A 23,334-nucleotide genomic window follows, 5' to 3' on the forward strand; every position below is an offset into this window, starting at 1 on the left:
AACGTCTCAGGATCGCCGGGTATTCTCGAAATAGCTTAGGACGAGTTAGATTACAAGCATACTCGAGTCATGGTTTTCTCTCGCTCTCGTCTCCGGATGGAGCGATGGAGCCCGGCATACTGCGAGTGCACCTCTCGCGGGCCCGTCAGTGGAGTGATCACCGACCGCGCTCTGCAGATGGAAAGCAACTCCGTGTGTTTATCGATAGATTGCCCTCTCTCCCTTCATCGCGACCCGCGACTTTACAAATAGCGGGATGAGGTGCAGGGGACGTAAGCTTCGCAAAAGATTCCCCGCATGAGCACTCCCCGATCTTTTGACGGTCCAGGAACTTAGCGAGACCATAAAAATGACTGGGAGCTCTTGTGACGTCCGGAGAAATACTTCTCAGCAGAGACGCGCCGGGAGTATTCCATGATTGAACAAGCACCCTGTATGTTGGCACGGCTGCGTCTTCGATGAGGCGCCGAGTCTCTCTCAATGTTGCGTCTTGTCCTTCACGCTTCTCCCGATTCGGGTACCGCCCTTCCCCTCCGTCGTTCACCCCGGGCCTCGTCCCGGAGAGGGAAAATCTTTCGAAGAAGCATGCCATCCGGAATAGGTGAGCTATTTCCGGCATCAGCGGCATGCTCTCTCTAGAACTGAGCGATCGCGATCGTCTCATCTCTATAGGTACTGCATCCATCTGACTAAATCGATTACACCAGGCCAACTTTGCAGCTCCACGATCATGGGAAAAACGTCGAATTCCGCCGTATGAGGCCCGCGATACGTGGTCTCAAGGATTTCGTACCGTCGACGCGCGATTCGCTCTGTCTTCTGGAATGGAGGTGCCGATGAGTGCCAACTGAGGGAAGTCAATCGTGCTTAATCTCACGTTTCCGAGGATCCGCAAAAAATTATTTTCTTCACAATGTGCTCAGAAGTCCTGAGATGACCCTGTCCGAGAACCTCCCGCGCGTGTGCGCGTGAGGTTTGAGCGTTCCCATCTCCAAGGAGGTTGTCCCGTTGCCATCAAGTCAATTTCGCGAGTGACAGTTACAGACGATGCGCTGGGAAACGCTTTCATCCGTACTGTGCTCTTTTCTGCTGTCAGAGCTAATTTCTGCCGGAAGTCCCTCTCTAGATATGGGGATGCCGATCAGACCCGCAGATGAGGGCCCATCGATTCAGGATAGAGGAGGCCATTCTCAGAAACCTGGAAGAGGAAAGTGATCGTCATCGATAGAAACTAAAACATAGGACGCCGTAGTAGGTACGGCTGTGGAAGGTGTGCCCACGAGTTCAGGTTCGTATAAAGCTCCTGACCATCCTATGTGACACGATGCTCGGGATAGGCTCCTTGTGACTCGCATGCCGTCTGCCCGCCTTTCGAGACCTTACGAATAGATAATTTTGAGCGAGGCTAGACAGGATTGGTCTTCTGACAGCTCAACACCCGGCTTATCCGAAGAACGGAGAGTGTGGAGTATACGGTACGCATGCAATAAGACTCGGAACTTCGTCTTGTGGTACTCAGGATCCGATTGAGAGACCACGAGCCACGAGGCCGACCTATGGGCCCCGATCATGAATCGGTCCATTCGCGCCAGCAAAGCCCGTCCTCCATTTTCCCTCTCCCTCTGATGTTTTGATGTAGACGACAGCTCGTCCTCCTCCCTCAGTTGACAGTCGGTTCTTGGGTCCTCCGCAACACCACCGAAACGCTGATCCCGGCGCCCCTCCATTCCACAGGCTTTCCGTTCGTGTTCGTTCTGCTGCTGATGAATTAGACGGATGCGATACAAGTTCTTAGTGCCCGTACAGTGCCACTCGAACGCCGAGACTCGACCATCGTGAGTGTCTTTCCGTTTTCGGACGGTCGCTCCAGAGTGATTGGAACGAATGAGCCGGAGACATGATTTCGAGAAATTTGATTAAAATGGTGGCTGTCTCTGAAGTGCGTGGGAGATGAGGGGAGGCGGTATTGACGTGTCCCGCACCCGGTCACCTTCTCGGAGTCAGCCCCTGGAGGAGTCAATGAGCAATGCTGGGGCGACGACGCCACGATTTATTTTCTGTTCCATCGGCAACTCTCGTTCCTAAACATTGAATCGATGGAACAAGCCAATGAATCGTACTACTGACTAAGCGATCGCTGGGCTCCCGCCTCCGTCTCGCCTGTGATTCATGTTCTTGAATGCTCTCAGTACGTCACCGATCTAGATTCGATTCTTGTATATATCAGTGACGTTTGCGTCAAGTTCACAGAAATCTGGACAGATGCTATCCGAAGCTATTTCCTCCGTGTAATCGAAAACCGTATCGCCCGCTTCGAGGCATTTCTTCCGTACGTCAGAGAATTGGGAGCATCCGGGGCATTTGATTCCGAGTGACTCATCTCCTGATAGCTTCAGCCCCTTGACGTTGGCGTCTCGGGATTGACACCGCTGTCGCACCTTAAATGGCCGTAAACACAATATCCATTCCGAATCACTGAGCTGCGAAGCTTTCCGCTTATCCGAGCGTACTCTCGGAATTCCACACGATCATCAACTGTACGCGTTACGCGGGCTTCCCGTAGAGCTGCCGGACCCTCGTTGATTCCAATATGTGTCTTCGGATGATCAAGCTCCGTAAAAACTTACGTGAACACGACCCTCGCAGATGTGGAAGGCTACCGTGGGTCTGAAGTTGGACCTCGACACCAATGATGATGACTGGGAGACCGATCCGTCATTTGTCAACGATGTGACAGAAGAAGAACAACGCTGGGGAAGCCGAACCATCGAAGGGAGCGGACGCACCGGAGGAGCCATCAAGTAAGTATAATGAGATTTATCCGATACGGCATTCTAAGACACACTGTGGTGTCCGACTTTCTGAACATTGGAAGTAACTCGAGTTTCGCCTCCTCGCAGCTTCAATGAGCTTCGCAAAGAAGTCGAAGACGAAGACGCACAACACAAGAAAACTGTCATGGGGGAAGCGGTCGATTCCTCACATTATGGCTATGGAGGTGAGTCATGAAACTCATTCGATTCCGGAAAGGGATCCATTACTGTGATTATTTCCGTGAATTCCCATTGACCTTCCGGTGATATCCGCAGGAAAATTCGGGGTTCAGAAGGATCGCCAGGACAGCAGCGCTGTCGGTCACGACTACGTCGGGAAAACAGAGAAACACTCTTCACAGAAAGACTACGCGACTGGGTTCGGTGGGAAATTCGGAGTTCAGAAAGATCGCCAAGATGAGGTATGTCTGAAGTCGACTCCTCGATCACCCTGTATTAACACTCTTAGACGCCTCGGGAAATTGAGGTGCAGCGTTCTAACGTCCTTTCGATCCCAGAGTGCCGTCGGATGGGACCACAAAGAAAAGAACGCCAAGCATGAGTCACAAAAAGATTACTCGAAAGGATTCGGTGGGAAATACGGAGTCCAATCTGACCGAAAGGATAAATGCGCTGTGGGATGGGAACACAAAGAAGAAGTCCAGAAACACGAAAGTCAGAAGGACTACTCGAGAGGTAGATCGTGTTCGGCTTGTGATCGGAGCTATCCGTTCGAGAGTTATCCGAATGCATTTATTTGTTAGAGAGGAAACTCTGATGAAGCGCGACATGTCGTTGAAGGTTTCGGAGGGAAATTCGGCGTTCAGGAGGACCGCAAGGACTCGTGTGCGGTTGGTTGGGACCACAAGGAACGAGTCGACAAGCACGAGTCTCAGACGGACTACGCTAAAGGTTTTGGCGGGAAGTACGGACTCCAAGATGATCGCAAAGACAAGGTGAGTAGGAGAAACCGCCAGTACCGATATTCGCAGTCGATGGAAAACGCGCTGAAATCGCTCGTATATGACTTCTTATATATTTTCCAGAGTGCTCTCGGTTGGGATCATCATGAGAAAACTGAGAAACATTCTTCTCAAGTCGATCATTCCAAAGGTTTCGGAGGAAAGTTTGGAGTTCAAGAAGACCGCCAAGATCGCAGCGCAGTCGGGTGGGAGCACCGAGAGAAGGTTCGTCTGACTCAATGCTCGCTCGGAGACCGATCGGTGAACTCGAGTACGTCGTGTGTCTCCCCAATCATAAATGCGCTCTCTCAGATATTCGTGAACTCTTCTGCAGGTGGAAGCTCATCCTTCTAAGCTCGACGGTAAAAAGGGTTTCGGGGGTAAGTTCGGGATCGAGCGCGATCGGCAGGACAAGTGTGCCCTTGGACATGGCGAAGGAGTCGGAAAAGCAGCTTGGCTCCGAGACTCCGCAGACGAGCCCGCGAAGCCCCCCGAGAAGGTCAAACCTGAGATTTCTGTCAAGACGAAGAGTCTCAAAGAACGTTTCGAGAAAATGTCTCAAGAGTCTGAAGAAGACCGCAAGAAAGCGGCTGACGAGGAGAGGCTCAGACGGAAACAACGAGAGGAGAAAGAGAAGGAAGCTGCCCTTAAAGCCGAGAAAGAGCGAATGAAGCGGATCGAGGAAGAGCACAGAAGGTAAGCCGTGGAAGTCTTGCTCCTATCTCATCGCTACCCGGGTGGTATCGTATTTTCACCGGCGGGCAGAAGTGCAGAAGTTCGGAAAGAATCAGAATAGCGCTTCCCGCAGGGTTGAGGAACTAGAGAGACAAGAAGCCGAAAAGCAGAAAGCTGCCGAGGAGAAGTCGAAAGCTCAAGAAGGACATAAGACGCCAGAAACGATCAAGGAGACCCCGAGTCCACAAAAACGGGAGAGCCGAATTGAAAAGGTGAGGATAGGCTCGGGAGGTCCGCGGCCCTCGCAATGGAAAGCAGTATCTTGGCGTACGTAGGCACGCGCCCTCTGACTGAGGCACGAAGTGTGGTCGACGTCGATTCGAGAGCGTCACAAGTCGCTATCCGCAGCTAAGAGCCGCCGTTTCCAGAATCCACAGGTGTCCCCCGTACCTGCCGCTGCAGCCACGCCTCCAAGGACCGAGCCCACGGCGGCAGCCTCCGCTGCCGCACCAATCGCTGCGGTCCCGGTCGCAAGTCCAAGAGCCTCAAACCCAGTCGTTGTGGAAGAAGAGCTGTATCAGGAGACGCAGGGTTGCACGAGCTACGAAACGACAATCGACGACGAAGCTATTTACGATGAGGTTGCGCCAAAGTCGACCCAAGAGAACAAGAGAGCGGTAGCTCTGTACGATTATCAGGCTGGCGACGATGATGAAATTTCGTTCGATCCCGACGACATCATCACCGACATCGAAGAGATCGACGATGGTTGGTGGCGCGGCAAATGTCCCAAAACCGGAAAAATTGGCTTGTTTCCCGCGAACTATGTGCAATTAGTCTAGAAATTGACATTCCTCGCTATTCTTCTTGCGAACGACAATACTGATGGTTTATGAAAGTGGGATGAAGACAGAGGGGCGATTCATTGAATTGCCGCAGGATTCACTTGACCTAGGGCATACCTCCCGTGCGTACGGCGCGGTGGAAACCCGGATTCCGGCAAGCCTCCTCGTAGCGGGGAGTCACATAATTCTCTAATCGGGAAGCCTGACGTCGCTGTTTCCGTTAGGACTCCCCTCATAGTTGAAGAAACTTGCGAACCAGCTCTCGATCTCCGAGCTGCGAAAACGGTGACCAGCTCGACCTGTGGTCATCTCCCGAATCGGGAGGCATAGGAGCGAACCTTTTAGCCTCTATTCGAGGCATATCGAGCTTTGAATCAGGATCAATGGGAATCATAAGCGCAGATGGCCGATGATTGCTGAAGTGGTGATACAGCAAAGAAAATAACGATCCATTCCGGACACACGTCGGGCGGCGGGAATGGCGTACTTCCCGTTAAGAGTGAGCTTTGCCTTTCTGCCGTACCCACGAGATTGTAGTCCTTTCGAAAACGATCATATGCGCCGACCAGCCCCCATTTGACCAGGATAAATACTCGCGTACGAGAGCGATGCTTTCCTTTTAGATGTCGAGAAATTTTCCTTTCGAGAGTCATGATCAACGAAAAGCTCTTAACGAACGAGTACTCTGAATAAATAGTAATTGTGTATTGAAAAGTCCGTGTATTGCCGCTGCTTGACAAGCTACCACCGGCGCCGCCCCGGCCGCAGCTTGAACCGATCAAGCTGCCATCCTGTCTACTCGGAGATTCCGATCACCCGAGTATTCAAAAAGAGAATCAAACTCGAATTGAGTAAATGAGGGGAAAAAACGGGGAGTGGAACATGAGACGAGGGCGGAAAGCCCGGCCAACGGAGCGGAGGAGGAAACGGGAGGACTGACAAATTCTGGGAAAAAAGGAAATACTGATCCGAAGGGAAGTGAGAATGGGTTGGGAGGTGCAGATGAAGGAGGGGAGGACCATCGAGCAAGGAGAAAAAGGATAAAGACGGGAGACAAAAAAGGACGAACATCGAGCACGGGAGAAAGCGGAGTACCAGCGACTTGGCGACGTCGATTGCTGCTTGGGTATTGTAGGCAGATGCAACTCCCATCTCCCATCTAATGAAAACGAACGCCGCGCTCCGTGAGTTTATGCGTGACTTCACTCTTACCCTGGCTCAGAATGGAATCGAAGATACATTCCACGCATCCTGTGGTCAAGTCTGACGTTCACCCGCACACTCAAGGTAGATGTACCTGGATCCGATTCACGCTGAGTTGGGGCAGATCGAATGCCGAAGCTTGCTCGAGAATTTCCGACGCCGAATGCATGTTTGAGCGCAGGGAAGAATAAAATCTCAATTGCAGGCAGGGGTCTGACTTCAGGAGCCTTGATTGTTCCTTGATATGCAGGAGCTTCCGAGGGATCGAACACGCAGAGACGGAGAAAGGAGACAAAGGGCAGCGGCTCCCGGAGAGATGATTATTATGTATCAGTATGATTGATCCGTCAATTACACTGAGGTCAAGAATCTATTCGTTCCGGCACAAATTCACTAAGGTTCTGGCAGACATCTGACCCGGGAAACTAGTCGAATCCGGAGAACTTGGAACCCAATAAATGAAATATGATTCGACATATCATCGCGATATCTTTCGACGTTCCGTGTGGCGGGAACGGGGATTCTTGACGGGAATTTCGATGAAAGCCAGGATTCTCCCTGGATTTCATCCTTGTTACGCATAATGATGATGACTGCATCAGACTCCGTAATTGGATCCGCATCGATTCCGGTAAACTTCTTGTCTCTGGGGCGGGAGAATTCCAGATCCCATGTCTCCTCTTTGATTTGAATATATCCTCAAGATGAAGCAACACGAAACTCACTGCGTCTCCCGTGATTTGACATCGCTGAACCATGTTTGAACTTGGATGCGGCACTCAGTCTGTATCAGCTCCTGAACAAATGGAGAGCTCAACGACGGGAAGTCGCAGAAACTCTCCGGAAGTCCGAAGCTAGGATGGAGGAGCACATGGTCCTTGTCGATGAGAGACTCGAAGCATAAAACCCGGAAATCCCTTCGTATGACATCTCGATTCTTCGAGGGTGAGCCTCGACCATTTCTAAGAAACCCGAAAATCGCCCGAGCTCTGATTGATGGCTTACGGCTAGCATGTTCGAAGAAATCAGATAGCATATGTAGCTATGATTTCAATCTCGGAGTGCCAGCGACCGTTCGGCTCACTGTGGAACACTCCGGGCCCTGACGATGGGCCCGGAATAGCCGATCAGTCAATGCAGAAGAAACTCCTGTGAGCTTTAGGTGGAGCCAAATGCTCAGGCTCGACCGAATAACCTTTCAAGGACGCGACGGAGGCCGAGGAGGCCGCTCTCGAAGATTCTCTGCCCGCTGAGTCCCCGAATACCTGCGCATTACGATTTTCAAGATTCTCGAGAAGTTCGAAGTGTATCCTTGATGTCAGTCATGAGCAGTCTGGCTGAGATGGAGAAGATATTACATAAAACATAGCTCACAATTAGATTCCATGATGAGAACATCGGTATACCCAGAGAGCCGAGGGAGGAGTCCTGCGTAGGGGAGAGCGGCAAGCCCGGCAGGGAATCGATTTAGCAAACCATGAATCATTATGAGGCAAGTATACCCGGATCCAGACGTCTTGGCCGAGTTCTTCGGGGCCTTCAAGCGCAAGTACGAGGCAGTTCGTCTGCCTTACCTTGTTTACGTCCGATCAGATGATCTGCATACATATGAAGACATTTCCCGCTCCTCGAGCCTTGGACTTCTCGGCGGAGTCATGGAAGTCAAAGGCGAAACCGCGGCTCTGATCGCCGCCCCATCTGTGGGGACATTGAACGATGTAGTTGCAAGCGTGATGGGGAGTCCATCCGTCCATCCCAGTGTTTCAGTCTTACTGCATCCCCTCGTCATAATGAACGTATCCGATCATTGGACTCGAATCCGAGCCCAGAACAATGGGCGCGCCGAGCAGGTAGGTTGTGCTGTCGAATCCACGGAAATGATTCGAGAGCGAATTCTGGCATTCTCCGTTTACTCATGCATCGATCAAGAAAGAAATCCGAAGTCACTCGATCGGAGGTTCGGCTGGGAGTCCGAGGAGATCCCAAATGACGAACATGAGCAGCGGCGAGCGCCCCGCATTCCCTCAGAGATCTCAGACCCGAGGCTGATCGACTCCCCAGCCAGGTTTCTGTGAAATTCTAGGTCCTCGGAGCGCTGCTGGGAAAGCAGAAAGATCGAACGATAGAGGTGTTCAACTCTTTCGAGCTGTACAAAGAAGGAGGAGACTCGGACATCATCAATCTCGACTTCCTCGAGGGTCAGCAGCGGCAATACCGACAGGTCAGAAAGCTGCGGCTTTGTCAGATCGACCTATCCCATCGAACAGCATCCGCAAGAGAGGTTTGCCAATGCGGAGGCTTCTCCCTTACAGGTGTTCCAAGACCTCGAGCTCGTCGGTTGGTACACGACGGGGGCTGAACCAACTGGGTCCGACGTCAAAGTTCATCAACAAATATGCGCTCTCAACGACAGCGCCATTCTGATGAAGCTCAATCCAGCCGGAGATCGCTCAAATCGCTTGCCTATCGCGATGTTTGAGTCCGTCATAGAAATGGTCGACAAGGTTCGTTCGAAAGTGCAATTAATTGAGCGTCGGCATCGAGATCCGTCCTCCTAGATCGAACGCGACGTGATAGATTTTGGAACCAATCGATTGTATTCATAATTTCCACGGTTCCGGACTCTCCAGGAACCCTCGACCTTGTTCATCAACTTGCCCTATTCACTTGTGACGGAAGAAGAGGAGAGAATCGGTCTGGACAACATGGCGCGATTGTCTATTGCTGAGACTCGAGATGAGTCTCTCGCATCCCAGCATTTACGGACGCAACATTCCGCGATCAAAATGCTCCTCAGTAGGATCAAAATTCTCGAGCAGTATGTCAGAGCGGTTGAGCAAGGCGTTCTGAAGCCTAATCGATCGATACTCCGAGAAATCTTCAGTCTCTGCCGCCAGCTGCCAGTGATGGACACCGACGATTTCCGGAGAGAATTCTTCATGCAGTGCAACGATGTCGCGTTGCAAACATTCCTCGCCACGCTTACGAAATGCTGCGATGGCTTGAACACCTACCTGAGCAGCTTCAACGTGCTACATGACCGCAAGGGCTCTATGCGTCGTGGAAGAGCGATTGTTTAGGCTGTCAGAGACCACCATTGTTCAGATGAGTTCGAACAGGAGCGGGGTCTCGACTTTATAGGAGGGGGGCTGATCAGAACACCCAGAATACCCATGCACGGAATTCCTGTGCGTCGCCGACATCGATTCTGGCGGATTCTGCGCCGTCAAGGACCCAATCTGCCCTTCCAATCCAATCATCCCACGTCGATTGGACCAGGAGGGCAGCAGCTATAGAGAGTTCTCCTAAAATGATGGAAATCAGAGGAGCCTCCATCGAAATCTGCAGCTTTCCGATCGATTCGTTTTTCGGAGTTCTAGGAGACTCTTATAAATAAACCCTCGATAAGTCGAGCTCGCGGATCTCTTGCTCCGGAACCCTCGGGGTTTTAGGGGAGACTTTGCTCCCGGGAGGGCGCAAATGACTGTCAGGGGGTAACGAAGCCCGGAAAGAACAACAAGGTGAGGGAGAGGGCGCGGGGAAACCCTGAGAGATTGGGAGGTCGAATAGGTAAAAATTTCGTGAACGTGGGACATCGGAGAGAAAGAACTTCAGAAGTGTCGGGGGACAATAGGGAATCGGGCGCGAAGCGGACTGGTTAGGGGGAGAGGGAGAATTTAATTCTAGGGGAAAACAATGGAGTTGAAGGGAAAGCGTCAGAGGAGCGTCAGTCTCTAGCGCTAGGTAGCCTCGAGAACGCAGACACAATTCTCATACCCGTCCAGATGACGAGAGGGAAAACTGACCCGCGTCTGATCATCATGAACTTGAAGCATCGATTAGTTGCGCACGCAACGAGCTCAGGACCGAACAAAAAACACGGCATGCAAGAATTCGCCATCCTCTGCACCATTAGAGTCGCAATTCACACCGCCTTCATCGAATTGGAGATGTTCATGCATCGATTGCCTGTTTCGCACCCTGAATTGGCGGTACATGTAGTATATCGTGAGCTCATTTCGGTGTTCCCGGAGGATCATCCCATTTTCCAAAGAAAAGTCCCTGGTGTCTCCTATAATCTGCGAAGTCGGTTTATTGACTTATTTTCACCTAGAAAGGGATCGCTCCCGAACAAAGACGTAATTGCGATCAGATGCTTAACATAGGTCTCATCGATCCGAGTCGTCGCGATAGTTTTCGCAAAGCGGGCTCGGAACCTTCTCATCTTCAAGAGAATCGCTTCTCCATACCGGATCGGCGATTCGGGGGAGGAATAATTTGATCCTGGGATGCAAGACATTTCTTCCGAATCGTCTGCTCCGATTCCCGGTCAATCGTTCCACGTCTAAGGATTTTTCCTCTCTCTGCCCAAGGACGAGCTCAGAAACGAAGGCCGCTACCTCGAAGGAAGCCCCCAGATCAGAACAACCTAAATGTAACTCTTCGCCGCCCGATGGGAAAATAGTAACTCCCGTTGGGGGGAAAGAGCGAAAAGCTGCCGAGGGAAGAATGTCGTCGCTTCCCCGATTCACTCGATTAGGGAACTTATCGCGGTGAGCGATTTCCCATGCCAAAACATGAGGAGGACTTACAATTAGAACATTTGTTTCTCTTCAATCAGCCCAAAGCAGGACGAACATTGTCTATCTAGAGATACGAATCTCGATATCTCTCTGGATTCCAGCGTGTTCACGTTCATGGGTCTCGCTCTCGTGTCCCAGAGTTGGCCTTCAGAACTCTCGACTACGTTGGACAGCTCACGAGCCGACCACTTGAACAAGAAGCCAATCTTGGGAGACATCGAAATTCGTGCGATTTCAGAATTCGCGATCCACGAAAGTGGTATTCCCACACTCCGGATCCAATGCATGGTGATGTTGAACTCAGCGAGCCCTCCGGAGAATTGCACTCAGATATCGCTCATCATTGTGCGCAGGGCTGGTTTTGGATTGTTTTCCTCAGTGCGTATCTCATTCGACACTTCCGGTGCCGAATCGACAGCTTCAGCCCGCCGAGTCGAACCACGACTCCGCGTCAACATTATCGACGACGCGAGCGCGGGTATCCGGAGCTCTATGATATTGAGATGGTCTACTCTAGCTTCCGTTTATCAGGATCAATTCGTTCCTGACTTCACGTTCAATTTGAAACCGCAGTCGAGACGGTGAATGCTCGACATCTGGCATCGCATTCATTGGAGAAAATTCCAAGGTGGTTGAAATCCGGGCGCTTACGCCATAGCTGCCAGTATTTGCACGTCTAGTTCGAGGGGGGGAAATTCAGCACGCAGGGGGCGTCAGACTCCCGGCTCCTCGGATGCCGATGAAGAGGACGTGGCGGTCCTCGTTCCAACTCTCGGATTCCGCTTCTGGTATTTGCTGCTTGCCTAGAAAATATTTGTGAAGCCACGGATCAACTCAAGCGTAGGTTCGTAAGCCCATCGAGATTGATAACAACATCAATCGATGACGATAAGGTCAATAATAATCATATAGGATAATAAATATGATGAGTTCCACAATGATTAGAACTATAATGAATACACCGATAATAATGATCGGGAGGGTGATGCAATGGAAGTGAGTGGGATGAGACATTGTTGCAGTCAGAGAGCACCAATTGGAATTGCACTCGATCCACGGGTCGAAGCTCCGAGTGTCTGTTCGTTTGCCGCACGTGGTACGCTCTACGAAACGCCCGATGATCTTGGGCGGGAATGGTCAATAATCTACCAACAGAAGTTGCCTATGGTCGGTTCAAGATAACTTATGTGTGGTTGGTGTGATGTATTCTACCACGACTACATTTCGAGTCACAGCTCTGTTCGTCACGGAAAAATTGTTCTTCCCTTGATTCCGTACGGGTGGTACCCTCTACTTTGATGTGAGCTCTCCATAAGCACTGCCTAGTTCGCGCAAGGTCTACGGTGTGTTGAGCGCCTCGCGCGAATTCGTTACGTTGCAATAGCGACAAGAAAATTCATTAGAAGCGAATTCACTGCGTCGGAATCGAACCTTGGCTAGTATTAAACGAACTCCTTGACTAATGTCTCTGATCGTTAGAAATGATTAGTGGTGCTCGTCGTAGTCGTCGAAACTCTACACAGAGATACTTGAGGGACAGAATCGGACCAGCTCTAGATCGGGCCAGGGGGTATAAGAGGGGTATAGATAACAATCAAGAGCCAGACGTTGTTCGGAATTTTTTCCCCTGGGAACTGAGCTCCCACCCGTTTACTAGGTTTCCGCCGACCCTCTCGAGCTCCAGAATGTTCGGCTCCGCCAGCGCGGAGCCGTTCTAGGAAATTGAACGAGCTCGCTTCGGAAAAAAGGGTTCTCAGAAACAAGGTTCGTTTCTAAGCATTCTCAAGTAGGTACGTTGACATCAGTGCTGAAGTCAGTGTGCCGCGAGTTTTCGTTGGGGTCGCAATGTTTCTCGTTGTAGACAGGGTATGTAGATTTGGGAAGAGACAGTTACATTTGTAAGGAGAGTTCGCTTGAGGTGCTTTCAGCGCATACGCAGCATCGGTACGTGACTGAAATCCGAAACTTGAAGATCGGAGCTGTTCGGTTTTCGGTTCGATGTGGTTCGGTTTTTGCTCAGGAAGCCGATTGAAGTTAAGCTGTGCTTTCTCTGTAGCGGCTCGCTAAAGGTTACAGGCAGGCCTGTTCAAACATCTCAGAGGGTCAAATCAACTTTGGACGGTGGCCGCAGTATCTGAGGGCCCGACAAAACTGAAGTCTATTCGATCGAGGTGTTCACGTTAAGATAGAAAGGTGATCATCGTTGAGGTGAAATTATGCCGCCAATCAACTAGGACACAAACCAACTCAACAACCTGCAAAAAAAGAACGCCCAATACATAACTCAACGGACATGGAACATTCGGATGATATTCGTCGCAGACAGGGTATGCGACCACAAAACGCATGCGCTTGCACCGTACCTTGCCTAGGTTGTTACTGCGCGCGCCTTAAGGAACGATACTTGTCGCTGCCGCGATCTCTGCTGCCTGTCCGGCGTCTCTGCCGATTTGTGACATGAGAACGTCGATGGATTCACGATCGTCGTACAACGACGGAGCTTGCAAGATGATCCCGGCTGTTCCGACCACGCAAGCCAGGGTGAAGATCCACAGGAACAGTCTGTCGAGAACCATGGCGACATATTTCCAATCTTGTCGTTCCTGAAAAGTGGACTCGATTAGGCGGCTCGGTATCCCTCCGATTTGACGATTTGAAGCCACGGTAAATAAACGCTTCCGTCGAGGAATCCGCGGAGAACTCACGCTTTCGTCTTCATCATCTTTTTTTAGATGTTCGGCGATGAACATGATCGATTCAACAGCCTGTTGGAGGTCAGGTAGGAAGGTAGGGTGTTCCAAAACACCCATGGGGATGCCACTGGGTGCCTCGTGGGCTGGTGCGTAGTCATCGAGTGCCTCCATGGGGTTGGCAGGAGCTGTCAGAGAATCGCCCAGATGTCCACCGATGGCGCCTCCCAAAGGCATGACCATGGGTCCATCCATCGGTCCTCCCATGTGACCCATGGGGATTCCGATAGGGTTCCCCATACTGTCGTGAAGAACTACGTCTTCCATTAAGGGGCTCGAACGCATTGAGGCACGGATGGAGCCCAGCTGTAGCGCGTTAGGGTTTCCTAGAATGAAGTGTACCGATAGTCTCCAGGACGCCTGTCCGACCTTGATTCGATCCCGGAATCCACAGCAGGAAAAATTCACAGCTCGACCGGAGCGCGAATCCCTAGCCATGTCTCACCTCGAAGCATCGAGTCGCAGAAGTTCGTATCAACACCGTTGCAGCTGGGAGGGGCGTGTTGAGGTTGGCGAACGGATTGCGGAATTCGATTGTTGAGATTTTGTCGGGCTTGGTAGAAGGGATGCTCGAAAACCGCGCTACTTTCCGGATGGAGTTTACAGTTTTGTCCCAGGCACTTGACCCGATTCGTGGGGATCAGTTCATAGACGGGACGACGCATCAATAGTAGACGGGGCATAATGTGGATGAACACCCGCCGCACCCACGGTGACATTTTGTGGGTCGAAGGCGATCGAAAGTGTACGTTCAGAACACCGACTGTCACCGATATAGACAACGTGACGAGTATCATGGTGAACAGGAGATATTTCCCCAGTAGGGGGACCGCAAGCGACGTAGGGGGAATAATTTCGGCAAGCAGCAAGAAAAACACAGTGAGAGACACGAGTATCGAAATGCAGAGGGTAACCTTCTCACCCGAGTCGGACGGCAAGTAGAAGACTAGCACTGTCAAAAATGAGATCCCTACACACGGTATGATCAGATTGACGGTGTAAAACAGCGTCTTCCGACGCATCGTTATGTTGAATGTGATGTCCGGGAATGGCTCTTCGCAACAGTCGTATTTGCCCTTGTTGTACTTGGCGGGCACCAACAGGATGTCCCATTCGACCGATTTGTAGAATTCGCTCATGTCGATTCCGGTCTGAACCACGACCTCTCCTGGCTTCTGCTTTTGATGCTGGAGATCCACTTCATGACCGTCGTATGTCCACGAGGCGAATTTCATTAAACAGTTTTGTTCGTCGAACGGGAAATACTCAACGTCGATTTCGCACGTGCTCTTGTACAGTGCGGGTGGCTTCCAGACCACCTGGAGAGAAAACGGAGGGGGCGAACTGGACACGATCCTGGGAAAGCATCGAACGCATTCCATGGACTCGGGAATCTCAAGTAAAAGACCCGTGGAACGAACAATAATTTTCTGACGCAACGGTTTCTCGGCCTGAAAGTGCTTACCTTGCCGGTGTAGTATACCGTAGCTTTGTTCATCAGAATGACTTCATAGTTTCCATCAGCGCTGGAGAACGAAAATTCAGGAATTAATCTAGCATATTTTCCCCTCGGACCCCCCACATCCCTGACTCTCTTGCTGCGACAGGCCGGTCAACATGTTACAGGAGATTACCCACTTGTTAAATAGAACGATGTCAGGCAGCCAAATGTTCTCGGCTGGTACATGAATCATGTCCACTCCACCGTAGTCCGCAGGGTTCCATTTCAGTTTGTAGTCTTCCCACTCCTAGAAATTTAGGCAACATCTGATTCCGGGGTCCACAAAATCCTGCAGAGACGCCCTTTGATTCGAAAGCTCTTTGAAAGCGAGAAAGATTCGCTCCCTCGATATGTTTATTTGCCTATTCAGAGGAGAATCGGGCTACCTCACGATAAATTCGGGGTAAAATCCATCGAAACTCACTTGTTCCAACCAAATATTTGTTGTCATCACTTGGTGCTTCAAGTTCTGTAAAGCGGGACCCAATTTCGTTAGCGGTCGTCGAATGAGTCGGCTCCGAGCCGCCTTCGGGTACGACGTAAAGGGGAGCATGGGGAACAATTGCACAATTTTCAGGACTTACTATGTCAATGAGCTGTGACAGTTTGAGGCCGACCGTGATGATGACTTTGTGAGAGTTGTTGCCCACAGGTCTTATAAGACGGTTATAGTCGCTTAGCAAATCATCGAATAGCCTTTTAGCCTCTCGCGACGCTCCAGCTCCAGGAACGAATCCACCGATCGTCACTCCGAGGAGTACGACAGTCAGAGCTAGCATCTTCGAAGTTCCTCTAAACTGCTTCCTGCTTGCCGAGTGCTGTGCGCGACACTGCTCTGACCTTTGTTCGAGTCGGGGTTGAGACTCCGAGATCGGGGTTCGTGGTTCACAATGGTTCGAGCTCGTTCCTCGGTAGCCGTGTTCGCTGTTGTAGATATGATCGTCGTCGTCGGAGGCTCTTCTAGTTGAGGTAGCGTAACGGTGCGGTAGTAGTTTATCGGATTGTTTTAACTGACAGCAACAACGAGAACATCGACTACGACGTCTCCGTCGTCGTCGGCACAGAACGTACGCGGTTGAATTAGCTGTAGCTGAATCGTGATTGTTGGTTCCATGACTAACATGAGGAGAAGAAACACTTTGCCTAGAAGCGCTACTCGACATAATGGTGATGTCCACGGATGTGTCGACGGTGGTGTGGGCCGCGGCGGCAGAAGCCGAGATGGTCCGGAGCTGCCTTGTCGAACTTTGGTGGTGATGACGCCGAAAAGATCCGTGAGCAGATCGGCTGGTATCCAACATCATCATCAGTCTAAAGGAATAAACTCCGCCAGCAAACCGATCAGCTCAAGGGCTGACGGTGCGGCGTCGATTTGAATCGGGAGGAAATTTCGGACGGGGTTTAGAGTTGCTTAGCCCTACGGGAAAATATAGGGCACTGGGGTCCTTGTCGGACGGTCGCTTGCTCGCCTTCCTGCCTGTCTGCCCGCTGGCCCGCTCCTTATACAGCTACCCACCGCCGGGATCGTGGAGGAGCAGGAAAGAGGATGGGGAAGGGTCCTGAATCCGATGCGCGATACGTTTTTCCTCCGGATGTTCAATCCCGGGAAGCGAGCCGGTGATTGCTTTAGATCGATAGGTGTTCTTTCGAAGAGGACAGATCATGGACGGCCAGAGTTATTCCACATCGAGTTTATCCGATATTACCTGGGGGAAAGGATGCGCCCTCTTTTGGCTTTTTATTCGCTCCTCCTTTCCGAATAAAGGTACCGATCCGGTTTGCTCGCTGCCGCGAGGACTGCCAGATGGGTGAATCATGATGGTCCTTCGAGTAAAGATGGTCTTTTGAGGGGGAAAAAATGGATATCAGGAAGCTCTCACGCCAAGGGGGAATCCTGAAGTGCTAAGAGTCGAGGCAAGTATTCAAGCCGCTGATTCAAACACTCTCTACTGACAGTCTCGAAATGTCGTCTAAGGAAGATGCTTCCTGCGAGCTAAAACAGCTTCTCGATGAGAAGAAACAGGCTCGACTTTGATGGGCCGAGCCTCCAGGGCGCCGAATAAACAAAAAGTCCGATCGCTCGCTCAGGCGGCATCTTCATCGCAGGAGGGTCAGCCGAGAGCTTTCATTTCAATCGAATGAAAGCGTCGCGAGTTCTGGGCCCCCGATGCGCATTCGCAAATTATTCCGATTACACGCAAATCCTCGTACATGAGAGAGAGAGAGATGGAGGGAGGGACCGTGTCTCGTTGATATCGCTCTCCGACTGATTACCAAATTCGGGGTCGTCATCGAATTTTTTTGACCGTCTGACTTGGGATATATCCTAAAGATTGAACGTGTCCCTCGGAGGATCTCGAGGCTCTTGTTCCCTCGATCGATGCGACTCGAGCTCATTGTTTCCGCGGGAATCGCTCACAATTCCGTAAGAGGAAGTCTGGAGAATGCCCGAAACCCGAAGCATTATGATCAGGCTAGTTCCGATGGGGTCGCAAGGATACCCAGGGACGAGAGGAGAATAGAAACGGGGCGAAAAAAATACACTCAAGACTTCCGGAGAGAAGCCTGGAATTGTTATCGAGCTTCCGAATAGAAGGAAACTCATTCGGATTCAGTTTCATAGCGACATCGGGATGGAACGGGATTCGAGTTCCAGACGATGAGAAGTGTCACCGCTCAGTCAATCGGCTCGGTCCTCCTATGGGATTTCTTTGGACCTTTTCGCGGCTTTTTGACCAATTCCGGGCAAGTGATTCAAAGCAATTTAGAGCCATACCCGACGGGATCCGTTGGCAACGAGAGCGCCACCTGTGTGGGTTTTCAGAACGAACAGTGGGCTTGACTCGCGCGCGCGCATGCTCGTCGACATCTCCGCGGAGTTCTCTCCGAACCCAGTGGGTGAATGTGTGTGAGTGTGCCATTCGATGCCATCAGCGGTATCTTCCGAGCAGTGCACTCTCGCGGAATTTTGACGGCGCGTTCGAAGTGCAGTGCACTGGACACGCTCAGCTCGAGCATCGGCACCCACTCGTTCGAGGATCGGAAAACACAGGTTTTCTCCACCTAGCTCAACCTTGACTGGGAAAATCGACTGACTTGCTGACCCACCGCTCAATCGAGGGACCAACCCATCGCTGCTCGACGAGAACTCATCGCGAGAAGCAGCGAGAGGAGCTTCGTTGGTCAATTATTCGACCCAGACTAATCGGAAACGAGGTTCGAAAACAGGCCTCAAGACGAGTTCATCGGTGGGACTGAACATGGCCCTAAAGATGCCGGCGGTGCGTGGAGACGGCATCCGTGGTTTGGCCGTGTTCATATCAGACATCCGCAATTGCAAGAGTAAGGAAGCGGAGATTAAGAGAATTAACAAAGAACTCGCGAACATACGTTCCAAGTTCAAGGGCGACAAGACGCTCGACGGCTACCAGAAGAAGAAGTACGTCTGCAAACTGCTCTTCATATTTCTCCTCGGTCACGATATCGACTTCGGTCACATGGAGGCGGTGAATTTGCTTTCGTCGAACAAGTACTCGGAGAAACAGATCGGCTACCTATTCATCTCGGTTCTCCTCGACGAGAACAACGACCTCATGCGTTTGATCATCCAGAGCGTCAAGAACGATCTCTGTGCCCGCAACCCGATCCACGTCAATCTCGCACTGCAATGCATCGCGAACATCGGTTCTCGGGAAATGGCGGAGACGTTCGCCAACGAAATACCGAAACTGCTCGTCAATGGAGACACGCTAGACGTTGTCAAACAAAGTGCGGCTCTGTGTCTACTGCGTCTGATCAGAGCAAATCAGGACGTTGCACCTGCAGGAGAGTGGACCACTCGCATCATCCATCTGCTGAACGATCCTCACATGGGAGTGGTGACCGCTGCCGTGAGCCTCATCGACGCCTTGGCGAAGCGATCGCCGGAAGAGTACAAGGGTTGTGTGAGTTTGGCAGTGTCTCGATTGAGCAGGATCGTCACATCGTCGTACACCGACCTACAGGATTATACGTACTATTTCGTTCCGGCTCCCTGGCTCAGCATAAAATTGTTGCGTCTCCTGCAAAATTATCCTCCGCCGGAAGATCCTGGTGTGAAAGGTCGACTGAACGAGTGCTTAGACACACTGTTGAATCGAGCTCAGGAGCCGCCAAAGTCGAAGAAGGTCCAACATTCGAACGCCAAAAACGCCGTTTTGTTTGAGGCGATTTCGCTCATCATCCACATGGATCGTCTCGGCGCCGCCGTCGAGCCGAGTCTCTTGGTAGGTTCAACCACGATTTAGATTCGGGGGCGAGCTGTTCTCCGAAAGGTCCCGGGGGTCGCCACACCCGATCTTTTTTTTTCCATTCGAATTTACTTCAGTAGTATTCGTAGTTGAGTGATGAGCGAAACCCGTGACAGAGACGTTGGGAGAGATCTAACGCAGCTGAATTTCCCACAGGTAAGGGCCTGCAATCAGCTGGGCACCTTCTTGCAGCATCGGGAGACCAATCTCCGATACCTGGCTTTGGAGTCTTTGTGCCTTTTAGCTACGTCGGAATTCTCTCACGAAGCCGTCAAGCGGCATCAGGAGACCGTGGTCAGCGCTCTGAAATCCGAGCGGGACGTGAGCGTACGTCAGCGAGCCGTAGACCTTCTGTACGCCATGTGCGACAAAACAAACTCCGAGGATATCGTTTCGGAAATGCTGTCGTACCTGGAAACCGCTGATTACTCGATCCGGGAAGAGATGGTTCTCAAGGTCGCGATCTTGGCCGAGAAATACGCGTCCGACTACTCGTGGTACGTCGACGTCATCTTGAACCTGATCCGGATCGCGGGAGACTACGTCAGCGAGGAGGTCTGGTACCGGGTTGTACAGATCGTCATCAATCGCGACGACGTTCAAGGATACGCGGCCAAAACTGTTTTCGAGGCTCTCCAGGCGCCCGCCTGTCACGAGAACATGGTCAAAGTCGCCGGTTATATTCTGGGAGAGTTCGGTAATCTAATCGCCGGTGATTCGCGCTCCGGACCAATGGTAGGTTCCGACTTCCTCGCCGCGCCCGAGGGGGGGCGAGCCTCGAGTCCGGCAGGCTCCTCTCGTCTAACGCTAACCGTCTGTCATTACAGGTCCAGTTCCGCCTGTTACATTCCAAATATCATCTGTGCTCTCTGCCAACTCGTTGCCTACTGTTGACGACCTATGTCAAGTTTATAAATTTGTTCCCCGAAATCAAGCATGAAATCCAAGCCGTCTTGCGGCAAGATTCGAACATGCGATGCGCAGATAACGAACTCCAGCAGAGAGCTGTCGAATATCTCGCTCTGAGCCAGGTGAGCCTTCCTTCTCTTTAGTTTCATGTCCGCGCCCACCCACCGCGAATGGTCGGGGAACAATGTTTCCATGATTTCTGTCCCTCGAAGCCCTTGTTCTGCACGACTCAATCACGCTGTTGTTCCACATCAGGTGGCGTCGCAAGATGTCCTGGCCACTGTCCTGGAAGAGATGCCGCCTTTCGCCGAGCGAGAGAGCTCGATTCTCGCGATTCTCAAGAGAAAGAAACCGAACATGACCGAGGGTATCCAGGCGTCTGCGAAGGAGAACATCAAAGCCGCCCAGGTCCGTCGAGCTAGACAGATAGACACTTTAAGAATTTTGAGTCTTACGAGGTCATCGCATCCCAATTGCGACTAAACTCTCCTCTTGCAGGACATCCTGCCGGCGGCTCCCCCTCCGAAGGCGTCCGACACGGCGTCGGGGATGGTCGATCTATTGGGCTTGGGTGATGAGGTCATACCGGAGTCCGCACGTCCTGTCAAAGATGAATCTCAGGAAGAACAGCATACCGTGTCGCTGGGCACCACAAATGAAGAGGGCCTCCACAAACTCACTTTAAAAAACCAGGGTGTTCTCTTCGAGAGCGATATCCTTCAAATTGGAATCAAGGTGAGAAGCTGGGCCGACAGCGCTTAGTCTCGATCAGCGTTCAATGATCGCTTCGGCTGGATATTCACCGCGATATCGGAAAATCAGCTGTGAGTACCAAAACTTTCCCTCCCCAGGCTGAATTCCGTCAGAGCCTTGGCCGTATGAGCGTCTTCTACGGCAATAAGAGTCCAGTGCGTCTGAATGGATTCGTGGCCGCATTGGCATCCGCCGACTTGGAAGGTGAGAAGCGCTGCATGAAACCGATAAGCACACGACGGGCATTAGACCCAGGAAAGATCTGTGGAGGGCTTGGGTGTCAGCAGCAGGGCGGCATACCTTATCTGGCCGAGCTTGCCCCATACTGCCTCCGAACTTATTCTGCGTTCGGGAAAAGCCCCGGTTCGTGTGTCCGGAAGGGAAAGCCGGGATAACCGAGCTCGAGCCGGAAATCGCGGATCGAGAATTCGAATTTGCTGACTCAGTTCTCGTCTCGCAGGGATCCAAGTCATGGCGTCCCAGGTAGACCAGGCCGTGGAGGCCGGTGCTCAGGTCGAGCAAACGATCAACATCGAGGCTGTCGGTTTCGAGATCGAGAAACCACAGCTCAGCGTACAATTCTCATACTGCGGAGTTCCACAGAAATTCCAGATCCAACTGCCCGTGTTCCTACACAAATTCCTCGAAGGTTCGTGTCCGAACGAGATCCGATGTGTATTAGGCCCCGATCTAGCGGCGCGGCGTCGTAAACTCCTGTGTTGTAGTAGGCTCAATTGAAAAGGGAAATGGCCGCGTCTGCCCCGAGTCGGGAATGTTTGCTGACGATCGATTCCATTCAAGGTACAATGATGAACGCCGAAGCCTTCTTCATGCGTTGGAAGAATCTTACGCAACCCTCTCAAGAAGAGCAACGTATTTTCAAATCGACACAGGCGATGACCGAAGAGTCCTTGAAACTTTCGGGTTTCGGTTTCGGGGTCCTGCAGGGAGTAAGTATTGAGCTTCCGAGGCTGTTGAAGGACTTAGCTCGTCCTGATTCTTTCAATTGCAGACGATCCGCTCCCGGGAATGACCCTCTCTCATTTTCGCAGGTCGATCCAAATCCTGACAACTTGGTGGGAGCAGGCATCCTGCATACAAAGCAAGGTCAGGTTGGCTTGCTTCTCCGACTGGAGCCCAATCGCAACGCCGGGATGTACCGTCTCACAGTGAGAGCGAGCAGAGATGGAGTGGCGAAAATGATCGTCGACGCTCTTGAGCCGCATTTCTAAAAGATGATGTCACGATCAAAATGAGGCGCCAGAACCCTCGGATCCTCCCCGACTCGGGGTCGAAAACAGAAGGGGATCTGTCGCGAAGTCGCCGCGCTCACCTCATAGCGATGATCGATTCACCGCGTCGATCCGGAAGGAGGGAATTCCATGATCCCCGTTTTGGGGGAGAATTCCGAGAGGGGAACACTGCCTGAGTTCTTGAGGCTCACCGATAGGGTGATACCGATTTCTTTTGATGCAGGACCTCCGTTAATGGGAATGCGGGAGACCAGTCAGGGTCGTCGCCGATTGGAGTGCGCGACTTCCTTGCCGGTGGAACGCAGTCCCACTGTGGGAAAACTTATCATTAGTTTAGGGTAAGGCAACTAGTCGGGGAGAGGGACGAGCGAGAGGAATTCCAGAGATTTTCCTTTCCCTTCAACGGGACAAGAGCTCGATTGAAGATGCAAGTTCGAAAGCGGGTGTTTGGATCGACTGGAGTTCAACAGTTGGCCCAAGTCAGAGATACATACAAGAGTAGCGTCGTGATGACAGCGACTTCTATTGTTCGCGTCAAGCGCAAAGTTCTTCGTGATCGTTTTCCGAATATGTTGACAGCAGACAAGGGATATCTGCTCATAGATACGTCGAAAGAAACAAGGAAAACTACGCTTGATCCACCTGGGTGGAGGCGACAGAATACTGAATATGAAAAAGAATATGTCCCCGCACATTTAGTAGGAGAGTGAATTCGGTAAACGAGATGCAAATATCGATTCGCTCATTAGGGAGCTCATTTTCGATTGTTCATTCAATTGAATAGGTTTGCTCGTCGAG

General features: G+C 51.6%; 4 protein-coding genes across 4 annotated transcripts; 3 read left to right on the plus strand and 1 right to left on the minus strand.

Moving 5' to 3' along the window:
* Positions 1–1,662: 1,662 nt before the first annotated feature.
* On the plus strand, positions 1,663–6,003 carry Cortactin (cortactin). Its single transcript, XM_018640379.1, has 10 exons — positions 1,663–1,835; positions 2,647–2,801; positions 2,901–2,998; positions 3,090–3,235; positions 3,332–3,509; positions 3,615–3,769; positions 3,860–4,000; positions 4,110–4,471; positions 4,584–4,722; positions 4,888–6,003. Exons 2-10 carry the CDS (start codon positions 2,647–2,649, stop codon positions 5,290–5,292), a joined length of 1,779 nt encoding a protein of 592 aa, XP_018495895.1. The 5' UTR covers positions 1,663–1,835; the 3' UTR covers positions 5,293–6,003.
* Positions 6,004–8,223: 2,220 nt separating this feature from the next.
* Positions 8,224–9,805, plus strand: CSN6 (COP9 signalosome subunit 6). The gene is made up of 4 exons (XM_003745616.2): positions 8,224–8,348; positions 8,582–8,719; positions 8,811–9,002; positions 9,129–9,805. Exons 1-4 carry the CDS (start codon positions 8,232–8,234, stop codon positions 9,576–9,578), a joined length of 897 nt encoding a protein of 298 aa, XP_003745664.1. The 5' UTR covers positions 8,224–8,231; the 3' UTR covers positions 9,579–9,805.
* Positions 9,806–13,471: 3,666 nt separating this feature from the next.
* On the minus strand, positions 13,472–16,108 carry LOC100906561 (acetylcholine receptor subunit beta-like 2). The gene is made up of 7 exons (XM_003745617.3): positions 15,917–16,108; positions 15,757–15,801; positions 15,470–15,579; positions 15,297–15,357; positions 14,277–15,150; positions 13,787–14,157; positions 13,472–13,684 (listed from the first exon to the last, which is right to left on the minus strand). Exons 2-7 carry the CDS (start codon positions 15,781–15,783, stop codon positions 13,472–13,474), a joined length of 1,656 nt encoding a protein of 551 aa, XP_003745665.2. The 5' UTR covers positions 15,784–15,801; positions 15,917–16,108.
* A 2,496-nt stretch (positions 16,109–18,604) lies between these two features.
* On the plus strand, positions 18,605–22,718 carry AP-2alpha (adaptor protein complex 2, subunit alpha). The gene is made up of 9 exons (XM_029112139.1): positions 18,605–19,597; positions 19,778–20,356; positions 20,449–20,652; positions 20,786–20,938; positions 21,029–21,265; positions 21,382–21,487; positions 21,744–21,932; positions 22,085–22,233; positions 22,336–22,718. The coding sequence occupies exons 1-9, from the start codon at positions 18,605–18,607 to the stop codon at positions 22,513–22,515; spliced, it is 2,790 nt and encodes a 929-aa protein (XP_028967972.1). The 3' UTR covers positions 22,516–22,718.
* The last annotated feature ends 616 nt before the right edge of the window (positions 22,719–23,334 follow it).

The sequence above is a fragment of the Galendromus occidentalis genome, unplaced genomic scaffold (assembly GCF_000255335.2).
Source record: "Galendromus occidentalis unplaced genomic scaffold, Mocc_1.1 scf7180000077484, whole genome shotgun sequence".
NCBI lineage: Eukaryota > Metazoa > Arthropoda > Arachnida > Mesostigmata > Phytoseiidae > Galendromus > Galendromus occidentalis.

Bases quoted from the DNA above. Each gene is read 5' to 3' on its own strand.
- Cortactin (XM_018640379.1), top strand. From the start codon at position 2,647: ATGTGGAAGGCTACCGTGGGTCTGAAGTTGGACCTCGACACCAATGAT. The intron at 2,802-2,900 runs GTAAGTATAATG...GCCTCCTCGCAG, and splicing joins CGCACCGGAGGAGCCATCAA to CTTCAATGAGCTTCGCAAAG. The intron at 4,472-4,583 runs GTAAGCCGTGGA...CGCTTCCCGCAG, and splicing joins ATCGAGGAAGAGCACAGAAG to GGTTGAGGAACTAGAGAGAC.
- CSN6 (XM_003745616.2), top strand. From the start codon at position 8,232: ATGGGGAGTCCATCCGTCCATCCCAGTGTTTCAGTCTTACTGCATCCC. The intron at 8,720-8,810 runs GTCAGAAAGCTG...TCTCCCTTACAG, and splicing joins AGCAGCGGCAATACCGACAG to GTGTTCCAAGACCTCGAGCT. The intron at 9,003-9,128 runs GTTCGTTCGAAA...CGGACTCTCCAG, and splicing joins TCATAGAAATGGTCGACAAG to GAACCCTCGACCTTGTTCAT.
- LOC100906561 (XM_003745617.3), bottom strand. From the start codon at position 15,783: ATGACAACAAATATTTGGTTGGAACAA. The intron at 15,580-15,756 runs GTGAGTTTCGAT...CTAAATTTCTAG, and splicing joins CAAATATTTGGTTGGAACAA to GAGTGGGAAGACTACAAACT. The intron at 15,151-15,296 runs GTAAGCACTTTC...TTTTCTCTCCAG, and splicing joins CGGTATACTACACCGGCAAG to GTGGTCTGGAAGCCACCCGC.
- AP-2alpha (XM_029112139.1), top strand. From the start codon at position 18,605: ATGCCGGCGGTGCGTGGAGACGGCATCCGTGGTTTGGCCGTGTTCATA. The intron at 20,939-21,028 runs GTCCGTCGAGCT...CTCCTCTTGCAG, and splicing joins AGAACATCAAAGCCGCCCAG to GACATCCTGCCGGCGGCTCC. The intron at 22,234-22,335 runs GTAAGTATTGAG...TCATTTTCGCAG, and splicing joins GTTTCGGGGTCCTGCAGGGA to GTCGATCCAAATCCTGACAA.